At 33.6% G+C, this 24,299-nt stretch overlaps 3 protein-coding genes across 3 annotated transcripts; all 3 read right to left on the reverse strand.

Moving 5' to 3' along the window:
* Positions 1 to 3,134: 3,134 nt before the first annotated feature.
* LOC131874341 (probable pectate lyase 18) lies at positions 3,135 to 3,804 on the reverse strand. Its single transcript, XM_059217673.1, has 3 exons — positions 3,704 to 3,804; positions 3,424 to 3,568; positions 3,135 to 3,341 (listed from the first exon to the last, which is right to left on the reverse strand). Exons 1-3 carry the CDS (start codon positions 3,802 to 3,804, stop codon positions 3,135 to 3,137), a joined length of 453 nt encoding a protein of 150 aa, XP_059073656.1.
* A 193-nt stretch (positions 3,805 to 3,997) lies between these two features.
* Positions 3,998 to 4,366, reverse strand: LOC131874342 (probable pectate lyase 22). Its single transcript, XM_059217674.1, has one exon. It carries the CDS (start codon positions 4,364 to 4,366, stop codon positions 3,998 to 4,000), a length of 369 nt encoding a protein of 122 aa, XP_059073657.1.
* A 14,034-nt stretch (positions 4,367 to 18,400) lies between these two features.
* LOC131874343 (probable pectate lyase 18) lies at positions 18,401 to 20,816 on the reverse strand. Its single transcript, XM_059217675.1, has 5 exons — positions 20,681 to 20,816; positions 19,174 to 19,247; positions 18,927 to 18,973; positions 18,690 to 18,828; positions 18,401 to 18,607 (listed from the first exon to the last, which is right to left on the reverse strand). The coding sequence occupies exons 1-5, from the start codon at positions 20,814 to 20,816 to the stop codon at positions 18,401 to 18,403; spliced, it is 603 nt and encodes a 200-aa protein (XP_059073658.1).
* Between the last annotated feature and the right edge of the window lie 3,483 nt (positions 20,817 to 24,299).

A 24,299-nucleotide genomic window follows, 5' to 3' on the forward strand; every position in this document is an offset into this window, starting at 1 on the left:
ATAGTAGAAGATATAATAATTTATAGTGTTCTGCATTCACCTTAAGTCTCTCTTAATTGTTACTCAATGCTCTATGCCAATATTAGCCATATAATAACTTGAGGCTCCCATTACATCACCAATGTATAGCTTTATGTAAAACATAACATAAATTAGAATATGAAGTGGACTAGTGTAAGGAACATGCAATATATACTCTACATTTAACGGTGAAGATGTATATATTACCTAACTAATAGCTTAGTACCCAAAAAATAGAATCATTTCCTACTATATAATTCTCCATACTAAAATATTAGAACACAAATTCAACATACATAGTCTATCCCAATCAAACATTTCTTATTTCTCTCCCTTTTCAATGCCTAGGATGCATATAGGAACCCCTAATTATTTATGTTGAAATGTAATGAAATTTGATATACCATATCTCTAATCATCCATTCATTGTTACCAAATATCAACATATGATCTATGCATAAATTGATAAAAAGAGATTTATTACCATCATAAAGTTTTATTTTTAGTAATTAAATAGTTGCTAAGGGGCCCAACACCCAATACAGTAGAAAGTAAAGTCTATAAACAACATAACACAAAAAATAGGGGAAAGAAGAAACAATTATCGGCACCCTGATGACTACCATCTAGTACATAAAACCAACCCAACCAGAACCAAAGTCCAATATCCGACCAACTATATAGGCAACCAACACAACTAGGAAATACACTAGATTATAATACAAAGCATATGAATTAAAATTTTGAAACCATAATTTTGGAGATCATTGGACACCATATAAGTATTGCTTCAATTTATATGCTAATGAATCCTTTCCTTTTACCACATAGTAGTTGTTAGTGTAGGTTTTTTATTTCCATATGTTAGGGGTTATTCTTTTTCCTACAAATATTATTTAAGCTTCTTATGTTTATTAGGAGTGGTTAATGTGAATAAACATGGAAAAATACATAAACTACATGTACCACTTTCTAACACATGAGTAATTGAGTCACACACCCTCTTTTGGCTTGTTGTGCCTCCTTCCATAACTACTAGTTTGTTCTTACCTTTAGTAGGTTATAGGGTAATTGATTTTCTCATCCTCTTTTGGCTTTTATGCCACTAATTATAGCTTCTTTTCTATCTTCACTTAAGGAGGTTATGCTACATATTTTGACATTTATCAAGTGGGTAAAACTTCCCATATTTTATGGGTAGTAGGAGTTAATGCACCTATTGGTAGCTTGGTGAGCATATCAAGAGTATTCTCAAGTTCTCTTGCATTGTCTATATTATTCTTTCATTTTAGATTTTGGCTCTACTATTTGATATTCGGTTATCTATTAATTGTAGTTGCACAAGATCTAGGTCAGACATGAGATTCTAGCCCTATTATCACTTCCCAAAGAATCTAACATGGTATTGGAACTTGTTGTCTAGTACAGTTAATTTTAATATCTAGTTTTTTATAGATTTGAGACTAACTGATAGCTATAATATTAAAAAACCAAGTATTCTCTTCTCCTACATCCTTGCATAGCCCTAATAATAAGTACAACTTAACAAAAGAAAAAGCATCACTATAATCTAGTTTGCATAGTTATATTCTTGGGAGGTTTGCATGATTGTAGCATTTAGGTAATTTTGGCAGAATTTTCAACATTTCCAAAGCATCCAAAAGGTTGGATAAAGTCACAATTGACTTTTTTTTCAAAAACATCAAAGCTTGGAGGACAAAATTACAAATCAAATGTTAGAATTTAAAAACTTTTACAAGAGCCATTTTAAATTTTGCATTAGAACCTAATTTTTCAGTCACTAGAAAGAAAAAATATTTTTGGCATGCAAAAACCATTTTTAATAAGTTTGGCACCTTCCCTAATTTCAATCTATGTTCTCCTACTCCTATTTCCATACATGAATATATATCCATTCTTATCTATATCCTATCTATATTTATATTCATGCATTCCCATTATTTTTTGTCCTATATTTGCATACATTTACCCATGATCATTGTATTATATATCTTTTTACAATGGACCTTTTTTGTAGCATTGAGGATTGATCTTTCTTGGCTTGAATTTTAAGGAAAAATAAATTTGTTTCAAATTTTAAAATTCTCCTCTTTCCTCATAGCCATTGGGAGTTGAGTTTGTAAAACATGGAATTATCTAGCATGGCTTCAAATTTAAAGACATTAATTAACCATTAAGCAATCATTGACTTATTCGTATCTAGAATGAGCTTATGAACATTTTCATTTCGAACTTTAAATGGAATAAAAATATTGTATCAAAATCAACATCTAAGTATCTTTATCACAATCAAAAAACTATTCTAATTAAGGAAGTAGGAGAACATGACCATTGATTATTTCACTATCTTTATGATGTAGTTATAAATATACCAAGTCCTTAACAATCAATGAGGATTTTACAATCTAGAAAATTGAAGAGAAAAAGTATATATTGTGATAGATAAGGTCTAGAGTTACAAATTAGACATGTATAATATAAAATTAATATAGAATCACATAATTAACTTAAGTTCAATTAATATTTTGTATACAATATTTCACAATGAAAGTTTTCAAATCATCTATTTTTGATATAGAAGTGAGTGGACTATACACTGCATCAATATTGTCTTCAACATTAGTGTAATAAGTAAATATCCATACCCTTAGGTTTCTTTAAAAAAATCAATTTACACCATTTATTTTTGTCAACTTTCAATGTATTTAATCTAAATTAATATATTAAGAATTAATTATATTTACTTTTTAATTAACCTAAATGGAAAGGCGACTCTACTCTAAAATATCTCACTTTCTATGAGTTAATTATAGTCTATTTTATATTAAATAAAATAGTAATAGAGAAATTAAACTCGAAAGGTCAATACAAGTCCCGTTAGAGTGAATTTATTTAGTTGTGTCGTGTGCAATTATACAAGGTCCTGTGCAATTAGACATAAATTCAACTATTCACGTCTATATACCACAGTCCTTGTGAAGCATAGCTTAAAAATTATTTTTAGTGGCAATCAAAATAATAAAAACCATATTGACTTAACATTCCACCACTATGCTTCAAATTTGAGAATAAGATTACTAATATATTCCCCTTTAGTAATTACTGATCGGAGTGCAGGTGAGAACACCTGAATTTGTAGTTATAGAGCCCACAATAGAGGAAGGTCTTGCTTCCATACTCGAAGCTTTGGCATAGTTTGAGGATGCTCCAACCCCTGATGCTATGAAGAATGCCCCATTTAAAATCAGATCTCCCACTAATCTCCAATTACCTTCTGTTGAATCTTTGGGCTTTGTCACCTGCACATTACCCATACTATAACTATTCTACATCCCTTGAATACCAATTATATAAGAGACATGAGTTGTAAGGATCTTTTACCTTCTTTTGGAATAGATTATGAGGAGCAAAGAATCTATTTACTTGGCTGTTAATGCTGGGGTTTGCACTTCCCCCGATTGCATAGATTTCCCAATGGGTGTAATCATTATTCACCACATGGAAGTATCCATGTCGGCATCTGCATCTACATCATAACATTCATTTCTTAAACTTAGACAAATAAACATTCATTTCTTAAACTTAGACAAATAAACATCAGCAAGTTGTATTGTGTTCTTCGTAAAAGAAATACACAGTAGTTATAAAATTTTATTCAAACCTGGGCATTAGCTGAACAAGCCCTTCTCCAAAGTGGTTGAATGCAACTATTACTTGCATTTTGACATCTTGGGTATAGGCATCGTTGTGTCCAAGAAGCATCACATACAAAAATAATATATATACCTGACTTGAGAAATAGCGCTCTATCGACAAGTTTATTAATACTAACATTTATTTATGTTTCTGTCTAATAATTGCCTTTTAGTACCCTACTCTAAGATCCATGTGATAAAAGTATAATAGTGAAACCTTTTATAAATAAAGTAAATTTATGGCAGACCAAACAAGTAGTTTAAAGCACCTTGTTATGGTGAGTGAAAAATTTGTTTGAAATGGTTATAGCAGTGGGACCCATTATGGCATCGATCAGTCCATCTGCGCAACTTGACAGCAAACAGTGATCTACCCAAATTGCACTTCCTCCAAAGATAGAAATTCCATCTTCGTCACTGCTGGTTTTGTACCCATAATGAGTCAGGGAGCTCCTCACATTTGTATTTCCTGCAGGCTTACAGTCATGGATATGGATGCCATGTATGATGATATTGGTCAAATATTGTATTGTAATGAAAGGTCCATTTTCTATATGAACATTGGCACCTCTACCATCAATTGTCTTGTAATTTTTAATGATAATCTCCTCCTTGAGATAAATAACCATATCTCTTTGGAAAATAATCTAGCAAGGCTCGGTTTGAATAACAGTGTGTCGCAGAGTGCCATGTTGAGGATTGACCGGGTCATCGTCATTTGGATTCGTAACTATATAAAATCTCCCATTCTTACCTCTGATGGCATTTTTGTCGAATCCGATAGCATAGTTAGCCAGTCTCTTCCTGTTATTAACCCAATAGGGATCACAACACCAACAATCGTCAATGGGGTTCCCCATTCCACACGAACTCAGTAGTTCTTGAAAATTGTAAATAATCTCAAGTGTTTGGAACATATGCTAGCTATAAAAATATGCTAGAACTTTGAAGTTTTATTATTTAAGCTGACTTAAATATATTTTCTTTGGTGAATTTATCTTATATTGAATCTATCTCAACAACATCAATTATTAGCTATCCGATGACATGACGATATGGCAAAAATAAATTTTGTCTATAACAGCTACATGCCAGTATAGATAAATGAATAATAGTATAGAACATACACTAAATAAAATTCCGAGCAACATCATAAGAATGAATAGAACATATTATAATAAACTTTGCGATTTAGCATTTCATATTAATGTACTGAATGGAGTAAGACATCACATTTCATTTCCATACCACCTTTAATAAATTATCTAAAGCATCTGAAATGCAACATGCTTACCATTCTAAAATCTCAGCTACAAGCTCCGGTTTCTTTTAGTAGTCTTGTATCTTTCTTGAGGAATGAAGGGATCAATGTATCCTTTATTTGGTCATATCTTTTGAGCTCCTTACAGGCTTATCATGAAACTTTTTTGTTGTTGCATCAATTTTTCTATCTTCTTCATGCTACCAATAGTTACATTTGTAATCTTTTCATGCAACTCTTTATTGTTTCTTCCCTTTGTTTTGACCATTACATCTAAAATAGTCAAAGGTCCCATTTTTTATTTCAAGTTTTTTCTTAAGCACCTTAATTTTTTTTCTTACCTCTTCTACTCATCAAAATCCTTCCTAGTCCCAACATATATTAGCCAAAATTTCTCAACATGTGCCAACATTTTTTTAAATCTCAATTTCACTAATTCTATGACCATGTTAGATTTTGATGTCTTTAACTCCATGCTTAGTTGTTTTTCTCTTTCTCTAGGCTTCTCAGTCTCTTTTTTCAAATGATTTTTTTCTATAGAGACCTATAAGAGTGTTCTCTAGAATAATTGGATGCATCAACTGATGGCAATGGGAGAGGCCTTGAAGAAGATCCCAACTTATCCCTTAGCTGCATATTTTCTTCTCTCAAGTATTAATTATTTGCCTTGCACCATGTGTTTTACTTTATTAATTTTTCCACACGAGCTTTAGTAAAATTTGTTGCATTAATTATCAAGTTATCTGCATCCACTAGATTTGTGTCCTTAATTATTTGGACAAGAAGTTGTCCATAAATATTACTTGGATCATATATTGTTAGTGGCCTTTTTCCTATTTGGTATAATGCCCAAACAAATAGAGATTTATCATCAATATTAAATCTTGATCTAGTCTAAATTTAATCAGCAACATATGCATTTAGTTTGACCTAGATATTCCAATTAGATTTCAAATTATCAAATACTATGGCTGCATTAGTTATCCATCCAGGTAAAATTGAAACCCCTTCCTCTTGCAGAAATCTTCTTCCCTTATCAATGGTGATGTCTTTCATCTCTTAATCCATCTTTTCCCTTAACTCTTTAAATATTTGTGGATGTTGCTTTGGCCTAATTTCCTTAACACGCACCCTTGTTTGTCTTCCTTTATCTCTTGCTCTCTTCTTGATTGGTAATGGTTAGAATTTGAAAACTTTATTCCTAGAAGAAACCCCAACACAACCTAACCAATTTCCTAGCAATGAAACTAATAGTAGCAGGAAATCGAAAGGAGATAGGCTAGAGTTTTTTTCTCAAAGGGTTTAGACTACAATTCTAGTCTAATAACCCCAAACTTAGTTCTATAGAAGTAATTTTAAAATTTATTTTGGATCTATTTTAGGTACTTAAATGGAAAAATAACATAATACACAATATTGGGCTTGATAACCATGTATCCTATCTTTATATCTCAATGCATTAATTTCAGTCCATTATAACTCCTTATACTTTGTATATTCTATTTATCCTTCCCATAACTCTTCTCTCCTTATAGAATGTATTAGGTTATGAATATTTATCTTGTAGCTACTTTAGCTCTTCAAAATTATATAATCATTATTATAATCATATATAGCTATTTAGATTGTCCTATGGGTTATAAGTACATATCAAAGTTAGCTTGGATGTCATCCAAGACATAAGTAAGGTCCATATAGGAGGTCTAGGTTAGTTATTATCATCATGTGATGTAGTATGTTCTTGTTAAAGCCTGTTGGAGCTATCCAAATCCAAGTTGTTTTAGGTGGTTGTCCCCTTATAAAGGAATATTGTTATAAAATATTTTCACCATAATTAATATTTTATTTTTACATTTTAATTTCTTTAATCTCTTTATACTAGCATCCTCATAAATTACATCCAAACCTTTTGTTTCACCTTCAAGCGTAATTATCTTGGCCTTTGGTTATCATTGCATTGTAGAATTAACACTCCCATCTAGTTGCTCATCTATAGAAGAATAACCAATCTCTCTCAAGATCATATTCTAGCTATCTAATAAATTTCGCATTATTTCAATCATAACTTGTATTATTTTATCTTTACCATAACTAAAAAATATACACTTTACTACTTTATATTACAATTTTGACCTCTTCTTTACGAGCACACAAGTACATATGCATCACAACCAAATACTAAAGGATATTTAATTGTGCTCTTTCTTCTTATCCAAACCACAATGTTGGTTTCATCGATAATTGCTAATAAATGGGACCCACTGATTAAGTAACATGTAGTACTAATCACCTCTCCCTATTCTAAACTAGCCCCCACTAAACATACTTATCATCCTTTCCCTTAGCAAATTACTCATGTCCTCTACAACTCTATTTTTTTAGAAGTCTATGGAGTTGTAATATTACATTTAATATCATTCCTTTTTATTGAATCTATGAAATTTTACTTATAAATTAATTATTTACAATTATTTATTTTCAACGGTTTGATCATTTTACTTGCCTAATTTTCTAAAAGATCCTTACGCTCTTCAAATTTAATGAAGACCTTGGATTGATTCTTTATAAAATAGACCCACATCTTGATTGAGATATCATCAATTAAAGTAAAACAATACATGGTCTTTTCCAATCAAGCATGTCTACAAGACTTGACACATCACTATGAATAACATCAAAAAACACACTAGACTTAAGTAACTTGAATAAAGTTGAACATTATTTTTTTTCAATAAATTTGATATTCACAATAGTTTGAATCAAGAAAATAATTAGTTAACTCTTATACAAGATTTGTGTTTTAATTCCTAAGACCCTTTACACCAATGTGGCCCATGTGGCCATGCCACAATGTATTCCTCTTAGCTAGTAGCTTGGTTTCTAAGGTGAGAACATGTGAACCCATGCAACATTCAACATTACCACAGGTCTTTGACATGTGTGCCTTTACTACAATTCCTAAATTCCCTTTTCTATAATTATTGATCTTGTAAGCATATATTAAGAGGTATCACTAAACTAATATGGGTGCTAACATAAAGGTGGAAAAGAGTTCTAAACAAAAGTCCCTTTGCCAAAAACATCACTCAATGAACACTAATTACACACTCACATCATTTATATTACTACTAGCTAATATGTCTTGTGCCAAACTTGGAATGTGCAAAGCTCCCAAACTAAATTGTATCCTCCTATCAAAAGATCTAATATTGACTCAACTATGCACAACAATACTTAGAAACGATTTGACACTGAGAAAGATCTTTCTACCATCAAATTTCTCATAGTTATAAAATCACTCGTTGGGAGAAGTCATGTAGAAAGAAGCACACAAAAAAAATCTTCCATTCATCCTCACATGCATGTGTAAGAAAATCTATAACACATTTTTAATTCAGCCTAAAAGGATTTAAAATATAATTCCCCATTTAATTCATTCTTTCATTTCTAGTTCTACTTGCATTCCTTCTTGATTCCAGTTTTCTTACAACATCTCCAACATATTTACTTTTATTTTCTAGCAGACTCGGATCTCCCTTGAGACTTAGATCTAGTCTTGTTTTCTTATCCTTCTTTTCTTTTCCTTAGACCATCCAATTTATAATCTTTCCAACTTACATCATTTGGGACAAGAGAGTCCACTACCTTATCATGCAAACAAAAGAAAAAAAATTGAATTAGTGCATTAAATAGCCATTGCTAGATTGTCTCATAAGTCTACCAATAAAAACCATAATAGGACCATGCATATATCTTCTTCCTCCATCTTTACAAGAAAAAATATAGTTAGTATACAATAGTATTAAATGCATTGTTCAATAACCTAATCCTTATCACCTACCCTAAAAAAATACTAATTCCATAGAAGATGCTTGTTCACCAATGATTTGGTCTGGTACAACTTTCTAATCATTTCTCAAAAGGTTGGCAGAAGATTCATCTACAACATTCAGGAGCACTAAATTCCCGAAACCAGTCCCATTCATCTACAACATTCAGATTCATCTGCAACATTCAGATTCATCTACTGCATAGAGGTTCCATTCCCATAACCAGTTCGAAAATAACTAAAAAGCCGATTACGTTTACAAAGCCAATTGAAACAATCTCCCTCTCCTAGGTACCCTAAGAACTGCATGGATATCATGCCTCTCAAATAGATAAGCAGTCCCATTACTACCGCTGGGCTCGAGATTCTACCAAGCATCACTAGCTCAACTACAACCTGCATGAACTATAACGCGTCAACTAAATTAAATTCAAGTCTAATCTATATTTATTGAATTGGATAAACTACAAGTAAATTCAATACCGAACTCTCGGTGTTGTGGCCAACAATCGAAGTCGTCGTAATTAGGATGGGTATGAGACACCATTCATCTATGTCAATCTTAAACCGAAGCTGATTCTCGACTATGTGTGAGCACCTGAAGATTATATGCATGATTTTCATAAATACGCAACAAATTTATCTCTCGTATAGAAAAAATGCACATGGATTTTCCAACGATCTCTCCTCATGGTCGTTTTTCCTATATTATCTGACGATACAAGATCAAAACGAAATTCATATAGCACATGGGGTAGCCAGCAGATTTTGACAAGAACCCACCCGCGAGCTTTGATGTCTATGTAGCGAAGCTTGTGACTTCTTTCAGAAGTCATGGCTCTTTGTGGGATGTTGGATCCACTTTTCCTTATAGCTGGTGGCCTCCTGATCCATTACTAATAAACAAATTTTTATTTTTTTAATCTCAAATCTAAATATAGGTTTTAAATAAAAACCAACAAAAGGTTTTGCAACCAAACGAATATACACAAGGCCATTACATCATTTGTAAGCTGAAAGGCTACTACGACATTGTTTTCAAAACAAGATAAAATACTGACCAAAGTATGCAAGAAGAAAGGAGTAAAAATAATAGTCAAATGCACAACGAGTATCGAAAAATGTAGCCCGTGATATCTCATGAGTAAATTCATGCACGCCCTCCAATTTGCATATAGTTGTTAGTTCTTTTGTGGGGATGGAAGGCAGGTGTGCACAATAAAATAATCAAGATGCCCAAGTTTGTTAAATTTTGATTGTTGGTACTCCCTTATTTGGTAAAAGTTCAAAATTAGGGACTAGTCTGAAGGCCATTGAAGTTAATATACCCTCTGTGCAAAGCAACTAGCATAATTTGCGTTCATGATTTGACAACTAGAATAGAAATTCAATAATGCAAATGGATATAAATTCCTCGTGAACATGTGCAAAAGCAACTCTTAGTTTTGAAGATATACATCTGGTTTTAGATATGATACGCCCATCGATAGTTAGTTTAGAGAAGTAGTCTCTATTTAGTAATTATTATTTATATTTATTTATTTATTAAGATTAATTATGTCAAATTATTTCATTTATTTATTAAGATTAAGAGGGAATGAATTAAAAAGGTAGCTAAAGAGAAAACATACCAAATGGTTGTAGTTGAATTAAATGATAAAAAATTGGTGAGCATGATGGCACATTCTTCAAGTGAAAACTTAACTAATGGTACTACTTCATTAAGATTATTTACCAATGAATCAAGGTTACCTAGTTGTCTACAATTTAGAATTTTCATTGGGATGATTTAATTTAGCTGATTTTCTCATAGATTTAGGACTTTAAGGTGAGATCATATCCAATTCTAGGTGGCTAGCACCTATCTCAAAGGAAGAAGATATCAGAAACATGCCCTACACTAACCAGTGATGAAAGGAATAAATGTGAAGATTAACCATTGAATAATTAGACATGAACATTACAAAAAAAAGTTTAAGAGAATAATTTTCCTATGTTCTCACACTTATTTAAAACACCTTCCAAAATGATCAATCTAGCTATTAAGGACTATGAGGCCATTATATTTACTACACAATCTAAAGTTATTTATGATCACATGCTTCATCGAATCATCTAAAATACTCACCAAAGAGTTAGTGTTTTCAATCATCATCCACTATCCTCCACCATGTCATGAGAATAATGATATTGTGCATCTATATGCACCACCTACATATGAAAAGTTGTGTTTTTCGAAGATAATGACACTTTGACTCTCACATCCAATCTAAACTACACCTTGAGTTAGCCTAATAATTGAAAAAAAAAATCTAAACTAAATTGTCTCCTTATAAATTTTTAATAATTGTCACATCTTTGCCTCTATAATGGATAAATGACTAAAACCTATCACTTGCTCATTCAACTAATAACAACATTAAATAATTTAAAGAAATAGCCACTAGTAGATATTTTTTGATTGAGATCTACTATCCAATCTAAGTTGACAAAACCTTGGATCTTGAAGGTTTGTGAGTAATCCCCAAAGTAGAAAATATAATACTTTGTAGTGTTTCACATTCACATAAAGTCTATATTCAGTGGTGCACATTTCTTTATACCAATATTAGCCATATAATAAATTTGGGCTCCTACTATATTGGCAATGTCTAGCTTTATGTAAAACATAGCATACATTAGACTGTGAACTAAACTAGTGTAAGCAACATGAATTCTATACTCCATCATTATAGTTGAAGACAAATACATTGTTTAACTAATAACATAGTCTCCACCAAAATAGGAATATTTACTAGTATATATTTTTTCATACTTAAATATTCTAACATAAATTCACATTCTTAGCCTATCTGAACCAAAGCTTTCTATTTGCTCTCCTTTTTCAATACCTAAGATGCACTTAGCAACCCCAAATTTTCTATGTGGAATTTTAGTGAACATTGATATATTATATTTCTAGTCATCCATTTATTGTCACCAAATATCAGCATATAATTTATACATAAATTGGTAACAAGAAATTGATTATCATACAGTTAAAATATATAAAATGATATGGTTTGTAGCAAGTATAGATTCTGACTTCAGAAAGAATCAAACTTTTGACACCACATTTTTTGAGATTGTTTGAGACCATATAGATATTTCTTCAATTTATACACAAATGAATCCTTACAATTTACCACATAGCGCTTGTTATTGTGAGTTTTTCATTTCCTTATATTAGGGGGTATTTATTTTTCTTACACATATTATTTAAGTTTGTTTATGTTTATTAGAAGTGGTTAATATGAAGGCAGATGGCAAAATATATAAGCTAGATGTGTCACTCTCTCCCACAAATGGGTAACTATGTCACACACCCTCTTTTTCCTTGTTGTACCACCTCTTATAACCATGAATTTGTCCTTACATGAGTAGGTTATGAGGTACTTGGGTTTCTCACCCTATTTTAGCTTAATGTTCCACCTCTCATAACTTCTTCTCTATCTACACTTAAGGAGTCTATGGCACATGTTTAAATGGCATTTATCAAGTGGGTAAAAGTTTCTGTCTTTTATGGTTCTTAGAAGTTAATGTAACTATTGGTTATATATAACGTTATTTTTCTATGTATACAACACTCTTTTCTCACCTTCACTAACTGGTGATAGCTCAATGAGAGTATCAAGAGTATTCTCAAATTATATTGCATTATCTCTATTGTTCTTTCATTTTATATTTTATATTTTATCTCTACTATGAAATTTTGATCTTTGATCATCTGTTGAATGGATTTGCATGTGATATATAATTGACATAAAATCCTAACCTAATTGGCACTTTTGGAAGAATTTAACATGGTATCAAAGCTGCAGGGGAGGAGGACGAAGGCGACCCAGATGGTGGGCAGGATGTCGTGGGTTCCTTCATGAGCCTATTGTCGTCCCTTTTCCCCTTTATCTACTCTATGCTTTGGTAGAGTGGTTGGTGGTTTCAAACTGGAGAGGGTGCTATGAGGGATCGGGGACATGGTATTTGCCTACCATTCTTTGCCTTTTGTCGGCCATAAATCATTTTGTCATTTGGTGGATTGTGGTGATGGTGGCTCCCCGCGGTGTTTCTGGGGATCCTTAAAATGATGTGTCTCAAGACGATCTCGAGGATAGGGAAGCCCCTTTCTCTTCTTGTTGAGGTTTTGGCTTCTAATGTTTTGGGACTTAGGGTTTTTTTCCCAGTGCTGCTCTTTTTTCTGCCAAGCAGGAGATGTTCTTTTTGGAACTTTGGCTCAAGGCCCTAAGGGCAGGAGTGTATTATGCTCCCTCAATCTTTGTTGAAGATTTGTTGAGGGGTTGTTCTCTTCATCCCAGTCATGCTTTTGTTTGCAAATTCTATTGTACACCCGCTCTGTGCAGCCTGGGTTTTTCTCCAGCTTCCCTTATTGAGGTGGCCCTTCCTTATTCAGAGGCGAAGAAGGATGGTGTTGGAGAAAACTTCTCTCCTATAGAGGTGGAGTTGAGTGCTCCATGGAGGTTGGGTGGTGCTAGCGGATGGCTGGTGTTGTCCTCTTTCTAGACTGCTGAGGTTCTAAAGGAGATCTTTCTCTTGGATCTTTCAGTTATGGGGGCCTACCAAAACCCTTTGTTCTAGCTAAGCGAAATGGGTTTTTTCTTAAGTTTTTGGAATTTGTTCTTCAATTGGAAGTTGTTCTTCTTACTGGGTTCGTGCTGGTGGTTATGAGTGCTACTGGTAAACGCATCTCTTCAAGTTGTGGGACCCTTCTTTTTCTTGAGGTAGACAATTTTCTGGTTGATGGATCCACGCTTTCAAGCTCTCTTTTGTCTTCTCCTATGGATGTGGAGTTTTCGGTGTTGCTTGTTTGATTGGATGTTGTTATTTTAATGCCTCTATTTCGATCCAAGGTGGTTGAGGGAGCCACTTCAAAACCCTTTTTTGTGTTTTTGGGAACCATTTTAAAACCCAAGTCTAAGGTTAAGGAAGCCTTTGAAAATCTCCTTGTTTCTTTTCAGCATGTTTTGTCTTTTATGTTTAATCTTGTTTGGCTGGAAGCTAATAGTTTTCAAAGGCCCAGTTTAGGCAGTGGTTGTTTTTGGTTATGGACTAGGCTGTTTTTTTGTGTTTGGAGTCTTTATCTCAGGTTAAAGGAGCTGTGAATATCACTGTTGTTTAGCTAAGGGTGCTTGTTAAACCTCATCACTATTTCTTAAGGTTAAGGTTGTAGCCTTTTCGGTGTGGCAATTTTTTTTTGTCTTGATCATATCTTAAGTGTCTGGCTAGCTCTTTCTGCCTATGGCAGTGCTGGTGTTGGACTGGCTTTTGTCAGCTCAACTGTGTTAGGGTTGATGGTTTTCATGGTTTGATTTCTGGGGAAACGTTGTTTTGTGGGTTCCAGATCTTGGTAAAATCTGAGGGTTTCGGGTCCCTTCAAACCTTGTTGGAAGGGGTTTCGGTTCCCCTGAAAACCTGTTTTCGCATAATCATAAACATTGTATCAAAGCTTGGTGTCTAGTATAGTTCATTTTATTATATGATTTTTTGAGAGATTTTAGACTAATAGGTAGCTATATTTTTTACAAAATCTACTATTCTCTTCTCCTATATCCATGAATGACTTAGAGAATCGGGACAATTTAAAGGAAAACTAAGCATCTATGTACTCTAGTTTGCATATTTATGTTCCTATGAGATTTGGTTGATTGTAGCATTTTGGTAATATTGGAAGTTTTTTCAGCATTTCCAAAGCATCCAAATGGTCTGCGAAAGTCATATTTGACTTTTATTTCACCAAAATCAAAGATTAGGGGACAAAGTTACAAATCAAAGTTTAAAATTCGAAATCTTTTATGGAACTATTTTTTAATTTTGTATTAGAAACTCATCTTCCTCTCAATAGAAAGAAAAAAAAATATCTAGGTTTTATTCCTACACTAAAAAAAACCTATCTAGTATATTTGCATATATTTCACAAATTTTGTATAAATTACATCAAAAGTAGATATATTTGTTAGAAGAGTTGTTCTCATATGACAAATTTGCCATTTTAAGAAAAATGCATAATTTTTTCCTTGAGTGTTAGAATCTGGCAAAATAATACTTGAAAGAAAGTTCTAAATAATTGTTGTGCTCTGTGAAGTGTAGTTGTACCTACAAACACAATGCACTCAATAAAACATTACAAGCATGGTTAGAAGATTTAAATCAAAGAAAGACAAAACCATAGTTAATCGACTTATTGCCTCCTAGTAAATGCGAGTATGAAAATGCTCTCAAATCTGATTATGCAAATTCCAATGACTTGACTACACTTAGATGGAGGATTTGAATGCTGAAAATGCATGATCTAGCAAGAATAGCATGATTAAGCTACATGAATGATTGATCTAGCATGATTAAGCTAAGATTTAAGCTAAAATTGAGCATGATAACATTGCTAAAATGGATAAACTATAAGATAGATGCCTATAGTAACAATGCAAAAGATGAGAATGAGATGGGATCAAATGATATGAAATTGGGACATGAAATTGGGACCATCTATATTGGGACCCTTTGAGCTCCAAAATGAGCTCTATTTATAGGATTTTCAAGGCTAGGGGTGATGTGGCAAGAATCAAGGGTCAAGATTGATCTGAAGATATCAATGGTTAAATTGGAGGAGGATAGAAAAGGTGGTTGGATGAAAGGGAACACTTAGTGACAAGTGTCACAAAGTTCTAGAAGATGTTGGATGAAAAGGGACATGGTGGTAGGTAGAATGGGTTAGGTTTAGGAGTGGTAGAAGTTAGGAGAATTTGAATTTAAAAATTCAAATAATATGAAAAGGGATAATTAATCTCAACGGCTCATGGATTTCATTTGTTTTAATTAACTAGGATTTAGAAGAAATGAATTTGGATGGAGGGAATTAAGTAATTTGAATTAATTAATTAAAGGGGTGAAATGAACCTATTTAATAAATCCTTAGATTTATTAATAAGTAGATGAAAGGGAAAATTTAATCAAATTACTTATTGAATTCAATTAAATTAGGAAGCAGGATTAATTAAATAATTGCTTATTTAATTAATTATCTTCGGACAATTTTTAGGTGTATACAATAATAAATTTCCATCCATATGATTATTGGCTTCTTGGTGTTGGCTCTTTCCCTGAGCCTATGCTAGGCTCCTACTATGATGCTCCCTCCTCTAATCTTTGACTACATAGGGACTTTCTTTCTAGTCCTGTTGTGGCTAATGTCACTATGCGTGTGAGTGTCTTTGATGTCCTTCCTTCCAACTCTCCTCTAGATGTTGCGCTTGTCTTTAATGTCCCTCCAACCACCTCTCCTCTAGATGGTTTTATTCCCCCTACTTCCTCTCTCTCTCTTTGTTGGTGGAGGACTTTAGGTGCCCTTCAACTATCCCCTTCTGATGCTACCATTGCTAAAGATTAAGTTTTTTCCATGACTTTTGTCAAGTAGATCTTTAGAGGATGGCTCTCTCCACTAACTATACTCGATGTTTGAAGCCTCTTCCTCTGGTCTCACAATTCCTTTTCCCTTCTATCCCTAGTCAATGGGTGGATAAGGCTTTTTATAGGTTGCAGTTTACTCTCATTGGTAAGTTTTTGAGGCCAAGACCTAACATAGAGACTATATGTGAATGGGTTTCTATTCATTATTCTATTATTTTTCATGTGATAATGGGTCTTTCACATGGTTTTCTATTATTTTCATAAATTATTTGGAGGATAGTAAGAGGGTTCTTCTAGGAGGTCCTTGGTTCTCTTACAAGGTCTTCCTAAATTTGAAAAGATGGGTTGTTGGGTTTGATCCTTCCATGTTCAATTCACTTCCTATTTGGATCAAGCTCCCAGAATTCCCTTTGGAGTACTGGGATGACTATATTTTTCAGGGAAATACTAAAGCTTTTGGTTAGCTCAGTTTTATGGATGAGATCACTAAATCTAAATCAAGATATTGCTCTGCTAGATTTTGTGTTTGTGTGGAGGAGGGTTTTAGGTTGCCTAACTCCATAAAGTTGTCTTCTAGATTGAGAGTTTGAGATTAATATTTTCTTTTTGATCACTCTCATTTGTGTCATTTCCACTATATGGGAGTTTTCTCTGTGAATTTCATCAATTCTCATAAGATCAATCCCTATAATGCAGTTTAGAAGTTAGTGAATGTTCTTCCTCAACTAGCTAGTTTGGTGTAGGTTTCTTTATCTTTCTCGAAGGATCTTAATTATTTTTATTTCCCCTCTATGGTGCAAGGCCCTTTGTTGTCTCCTAATATTGGGTTCTCTTTGATAGGCATCATTAGGAAAAAGATTGACATTTTTCCCTTTGTCTTGGGTTCATCTTGTAAGGGTAAGAGAAATCTTGTTGTGGATCATTGGAGACATTCTTTGCAAAATTCTATTCCTTCTACTCAACCTACTCCTCTCATGAGGTCATGAATTGAGTTTGGATTCAAACATCTGGGACTTTCCCATCTCCTTAAGGTTGCTTGTAGCCTTGTTCCCCTTATGTCCCTTCTTTGGCTTGCTAGTTTGCCTTTTTATAGTTTTTAGCTTTTCTTTTTTGGGTAGCATGTGTTGGATTTAGACCTTCTCAATTTGGTTAGTTTTCTCACTCATGAGATGTCTCTGTGTTGCTTGGTAGGTTGATATGTAAAGGTTCGGGCCCTCTCCTACTTTATCTAATCAAAACAAATAATGAGGAGTAGAGAATATAGTAAAATCAGAGAGAAAAAGTCTACATAATAATAGAAAAGGTGTAGGATTACAAATTAGATATGTGTAGTGTAAAATCAATCTACAATCACATAATAAACCTAAGATCAGTTAAGATTTTGAATACAATTTTTGACATTGACTATTTCCAAATTATGTATTTTTTGATATGAAAGTGAGTAGAATCTACAGTGCACCAATATTATCTTAATCATTAAGTATATTAATAAAATATCCATACCCTTATACATTTAATTTCCTAAAATAGTATCAATTTACACAATTTATTTTTTTCAACTACTAATTTAATTTATTTAATCTAAACTGATATATAATAAATTGTTTAAATTTATTTAATTAACCTAAATTGAAAGGCTATTCTACGTTACAATGTCTCACATTCTTGTGAGTTCGTTATACTCTATTTTATATTAAATAAAAATCTTATAGGAGCAGTCAAACATAAAAGGTTAATAATTCCCCATGCAAGTGAATATATTTAGTTGTGTCGTATGCAATTACACCGGATGTGTTCATAGTTTCAAGAAACATTCGCATAAATTAGTTTTTTGAATTATTGATATGAACATAAATTCAACTATTTCCTATTTATATATTGCAGTTCTTGTGAGATTTACCTAAGAAATGCTTTTAAGTTACAATCGAGATAATATAAACAAACACTAGCTTGACGTTCTACCACTACGCTTCAAATTTGAGAAAAATATTATTCGATATTTTCCATATATTCGTCTTTAGTGATAACTAAGAAGCCTCATTCCGTGTGCTCATGCTTGCAAAGTAATAAAATTGAGGGATTCCTAAGAATTTATCTATAATGCACGCATTTGGTCTAATAGCTGGAACCTTTTTTGCAGGTGAGAACACCCGCACTTGCAGTGATAGAGCCCACAATAGAGGAAGGTCTTGCCGCCATACTTGAAGCTTTGGCATAGCTTGAGGATGCTTTAGCCCTTGATGCTGTGAAGAATGCCCCATTTAACATAAGATCTCCCACTGATCTCCAGTTGCCTTTTGTTGAATCTTGGTGCTTTGTAACCTGCACATTACCCATCCTATAACTATACTACAACCGTTGAATACCAAAGATATAAGAGACATGAGTTGTATAGGTCTTTTACCTCCTTGTGGAATCGATAATCAGGAGCAAGGAATCTGTTGCCTTCATTGTCAATGGTGGGGTTTGCACTTCCCCCGATTGCATACATTTCCCAGTGGGTGTAATCATTGTTCACCACATGAAAGTATCCATGTTGACATCTGCATCATAACGTTAATATCTTAAAGAGTTGAGCAAATAAACTTCAGCAAGTTGTATATTCGTGGTCTTTGTGCAAGGAATATAGTTTGTTACTTGCATTTTGACGTCCTTGGTGTAGGCATCGCTGTGTCTCAGGAGCATCACCTGGAAAAAGACAATAAATATTGGACTTGAGAAATAGCGTTCTATCGACAATTTAATAAATACTCACATTTTTTTCGTTCAAGTCTAGTAATAGGCTTTTAATACCCTACCCTAAAATCCTTGGATAAAAAATACAATTGTGAAACCTAATTTCAAAGAAAAGTATATTTATGTTAGACCAAAAAAGCAGTTTTTAGCACCTTGTCATGGTGAGTGAAAAAGCTGTTTGAAATGGTTATAGCAGTGGAACCCATGATGGCGTCGATCAATCCATCTGCACAACTTGACAATGAACAGTGGTCAACCCAAATTGCGCTTGATCCAAAGATGGAAATCCCATCTCCATCACTCTTGGTTCTAAACCCATAATGTGTCGGGGAGCTCCTAACATTTGTATTTCCCGCAGGTTTACAGTCGTGGATATGAACTCCATGAATGATAATATTGGTCACATACTGAATTGTAATGCAAGCTCCATTTGCTTCATGAACATTGGCACCTCTACAATCAATAGTCTTATAACTGTTCATGATAAGCTCCTCCTTGAGCTGAATATGTTGGAAGTGGAAACACTCTAAGAGGGGGGGGGGGTGAATCAGAGTGTGACAAATTTTAACAAGATATACTTTTATGAACTTGACAATTTTAATTCACAGTATGCACAGATGACTGAGACTTAACACCTTGATGAAATACATTAATGAAGTATGAAATATACCATAGAACCAACTAAAACACTTGATTCAGACTTTAGAAAATGGTATTAAATCTTTTACACAAACTTGAAACATCTAAATGAGTACTTCAAATATTGCATCACATAAACCCAACAAAACAGAGTATGAAATAAAGAGAGCTAAAATATGACGTATCAGAGCATAAACTAGTAAAACAGAATGAGACAAGATAATGCACATAACACCATAGTTTTCATGAGTGGAAAACCCTCCTGGGGTAGAAAAACCACTCGGTAAGATCCCTTATATTAATTCAAAAAGAGCACCAACTCAGTTCACAAGTTTTAGAAACCACAAGGCCTCAAGGAGCACCAACCCCTCTTCTTATCAATAAATATTTCAACTCGAGCTACAACCACTGGTGATTTTATGCATGCACTTAAATCTTGCAGTCACAAAACCATCAGGGATTGGAGCGAGAATATTTTACCAGTCTGTACAGATGAAAAATTTTGCAACAATATTCTTCAAGGATGAAATCAACACTATCAGAGAGAAAGAATTCAATCTCTGAACAATATAGTTTCAAACAATAAAGCCTCATGTACTCTGCAACAAAAATAGAGTATTGATTCTCAAGAAACCCTCGACTGTCTCTGGTAAACTACAACACTTCCTTTTTAAACAAATGCTATGTCTTTCACTTAATTCACACTCCTCTCTCTCTGTTTTTCGTTGCCTCAACTGTTCTGAAAACAAACTGTTTTATACCCAAACAAAACACCACATGTTCTTCCAGAATAACCCTTGTATAGGGTTACAAATAACTTACAGGATTTGCAAACTGAAAATCAAGTAACTGTTTTTAACTGTGCAATGGAAAGAGAAGAAACTGAAGATGCTTGATTTCCCAGTCATGAAAAACAAAAATAAAGCATGAACATTTCCTTATTTTCATTTTGCATAACTGAAAAAGACTTGATTTGAAACAAAAATCTGAATCTTTTAATCATGTGATCAAGAAAAATACCTGTTAAACGCAAACTAACCAAACAAACTAACCAGCCAACCATTAAGCTCCTGGTTAAGACCATTTTTGCTTCATTCTTTTTAACTGAACAACCTGATTCGAGCTCCTTAGCTACTGCGGCGGCTGCGTCTCTCATGGCGTTAGGGTTTGTGACGGACGCCAAACAAGTTCAAAAGTAAAATGAAACTCAAAACATCTCTCGAAAACCTTTTAACCTGTCAGCCACAAAAATGTATTTTGAAGTATACGCTGTTTGTCCGTAGATAAATTAAACATGATTTAAACCAAAGATGCTGTTTCAATAAATGCCAAGTCAGGTTATTCACTGCATCCGTGTCACCCGTCTGGCTCGAGAGAGAGATGTTTTAAACACATAACACGTCAGCCAAGCCAAAGTGTCCGTGTCACTAAACTGGCCCATGAGAAGGACATTTTAAATAAATAACCACATGCTTATTAAAAACACAGCTTCCCTTTTTTTACTTTCTTGTCATCGAGGACAAACGTACCCAAGAGAAACAAACTCCCCCTTTGTCCTTAATGGCAAAAAAAGAAAAAAAACTTAAACCATCATTGCCATGAAATATGTCATCGATTGAAAGGACCAAAAACAATGTAAGGAATTCCACTGTTAACAAATGCAATATATACAATCAACACTGAACCTTGTCATATGCAAACCTGTAAGGAAAAACAACATCCTCTGAACGTGTAATATGCAATTCTGTAAAGAATAAATACTATCGGAATCATGAACTCCCAATCTGATCTGTATCAAACAAGAATACCAAACTGTAATACCCAAAAAAATGCCTATGCCACTGTGATGAAATTCCAATGCCTGAAAAGTCAATTGTCACTGTAATATCATTGTAATATCAAAAATGCCAATGTTAATGAAATGCTAATGCCAAGTCTGTAATGCCAATGCTAATGCCAATGAAATGCCAAGTTTGTAAAGTCTGTAATGCGAATCAAAAATGAATACCAATATGTGAAATGCCAATATGGAATGTTGAAATACCAATGTTGCACTGAATACCAATATGAAACTGAATACCATACCAATATGAAACTGAATACCAATATGAAACTGAATACCAATGTTGCACTGAATACCAATATGAAACTGAATACCATACCAATATGAAACTGAATACCACTGTTGCTATGAATACCAATGTCACTCACTGTTGCACTGAATACCACTGTTACACTGATTTTTGAGTGTAAGAATTTTAGACTCCTTAACCTTAGCATCCCCTTGATAAATGGTTTCAAGTTTTTTCCAAATATCATAAGCAGAAGAACAATGCATGACTTTAACAAAAACATCTTTAGTGAGACCACATAAGAGAGCATGCTTAGCTCTGGCATTTAACTCATACTTGGTTTTATCATCAGGATCAGCAGGAATAATGGAAGGAACTGTATATTTTGTGGTCACAATATTCCACACATTAAGATCAACTGAAATGAGATAAGTTTCCATCCTAATCTTCCAGAACACATAATCAGTTCCATCAAAAAGAGGAGCTCTTGAAAGTGAAGCACCTTCCTGAGTTTGAGCCATAAAAAAACTTCCAAGTGACCAGGAACAATCCCTAGGACAGACCTATATGAGGGACCCTATGCTCTGATACCACTTGTTGGAAGTGGAAACACTCTGAGAGGGGGGGGTGAATCAGAGTGTGACAAATTTTAACAAGATATACTTTTATGAACTTGACAATTTTAATTCACAGTATGCACATATGACTGAGACTTAACACCTTGATGAAATACATTAATGAAGTATGAAATATACCATAGAACCAACTAAAACACTTGATTCAGACTTTAGAAAATGGTATTAAATCTTTTACACAAACTTGAAACATCTAAATGAGTACTTCAAATATTGCATCACATAAACCCAACAAAACAGAGTATGAAATAAAGAGAGCTAAAATATGACATATCAGAGCATAAACTAGTAAAACAAAATGAGACAAGATAATGCACATAACACCATAGTTTTCATGAGTGGAAAAAGGAAAGAAAAATCAACAGAGCAACACTCCCCCTCAAAGTATGCTTTAGGTGAAGACAAGAGCAGATTGAGAAAACACTCCCAATCTATCCCTTAACCGTTCAAAGACTTCTTTAGACAAGGCTTTTGTAAAAATATCAGCAACTTGGGCTTGTGAAGGAACAAACACTAATTGAAACTCATTAGCCAACACCTGATCTCGTAGAAAATGGAGTTTAATGGCAACATGTTTAGTGCGAGAGTGCATAATAGGATTTTTTGAAAGATTAATTGCACTAATATTGTCACAATAGATTGAAATGGGCTTAATAGTAGAAATGCCCATATCAGTAATTTGATGAGACATCCATATCAGTTGTGTGCAACATGCAGTGGCTGCTATATATTCTGACTTTGCGGTGGATAGAGTGACACAATCTTGCTTTTTACTATGCCAAGCAACAAGACAATCACCAAGAAAGAAGGCAACTCCACTGGTGCTTTTACGATCATCTAGACAACCGGCCCAATCAGAATCAGTGAAGCCAACAAGAGTGAAGTCATTATTATGGGGATACCAAAGACCATAATCTAGTGTGCCTTGGACATATCTAAAGATTCATTTTACAGCATTCAAATGAGATTGTTTAGGTGCAGATTGAAAGCGAGAGACTAGACATACTGCAAACATTAAATCTGGTCGAGATGCAGTTAAATATAATAGACTTCCTATCATTGACCTGTACTCAGATTGATTTACTACAGGTGAGTCATCAGATTTGGTCAATTTACAGCCTATTTCCATTGGAATGCTGACTGGTTTACAATCTGCCATATTGAATTTTCTAATCATCTCTTTGGCATATTTGGTTTGTGACAAGAAGATACCTTGCTGAAGTTGTAACACTTGAAGACCAAGAAAGAAATTCAGTTCCCCAAACATAGACATTTCAAACTCAGATTCCATGATTTTAGAGAACTTTTTGGATAAAGAGTAATTATTACAGCCAAAAATGATATCATCTACATATATCACAACCACTAGGACATCATTACCTTCAAGTTTAACATATAAGTTGCTATCTACAACACCTCTAGTGAATCCATTTGCTCTAAGATGATTATCCAGTCTAGAGTACCAAGCTCTTGGAGCCTGTTTAAGGCCATAGAGTGCTTTCTTTAATCTGTATACACAATCAGATTTGTCTGCAACTTCAAAACCTTCCCGCTGTTCCATATAAACTTCTTCATCAAGATAACCATTCAGAAAGGCAGTTTTGACATCCATCTGATAAACTTTAAATTTTTTATAGCAAGAGTATGCAAGAAAAATTCTGATTGATTCTAATCTAGCTACTGGTGTGAATGTTTCTCCAAAATCTATTCCTTCCTGCTGAGCATAACCTTTACAAACAAAACGAGCTTTATTTCTAACAACCTTCCCAGATTCATCAAGCTTATTTCTAAAGATCCATTTGCCTCCTATCACATTCTTATCATCTGGCCTAGGTACTAACTCCCAAGTTTGGTTTTTCTCTATTTGACTGATTTCATCTTTCATTGCATTTAACCAACATTCATCAGATAAAGCATCAGAAACATTTTTGG

This window comes from Cryptomeria japonica, chromosome 3 (genome assembly GCF_030272615.1).
Source record: "Cryptomeria japonica chromosome 3, Sugi_1.0, whole genome shotgun sequence".
NCBI lineage: Eukaryota > Viridiplantae > Streptophyta > Pinopsida > Cupressales > Cupressaceae > Cryptomeria > Cryptomeria japonica.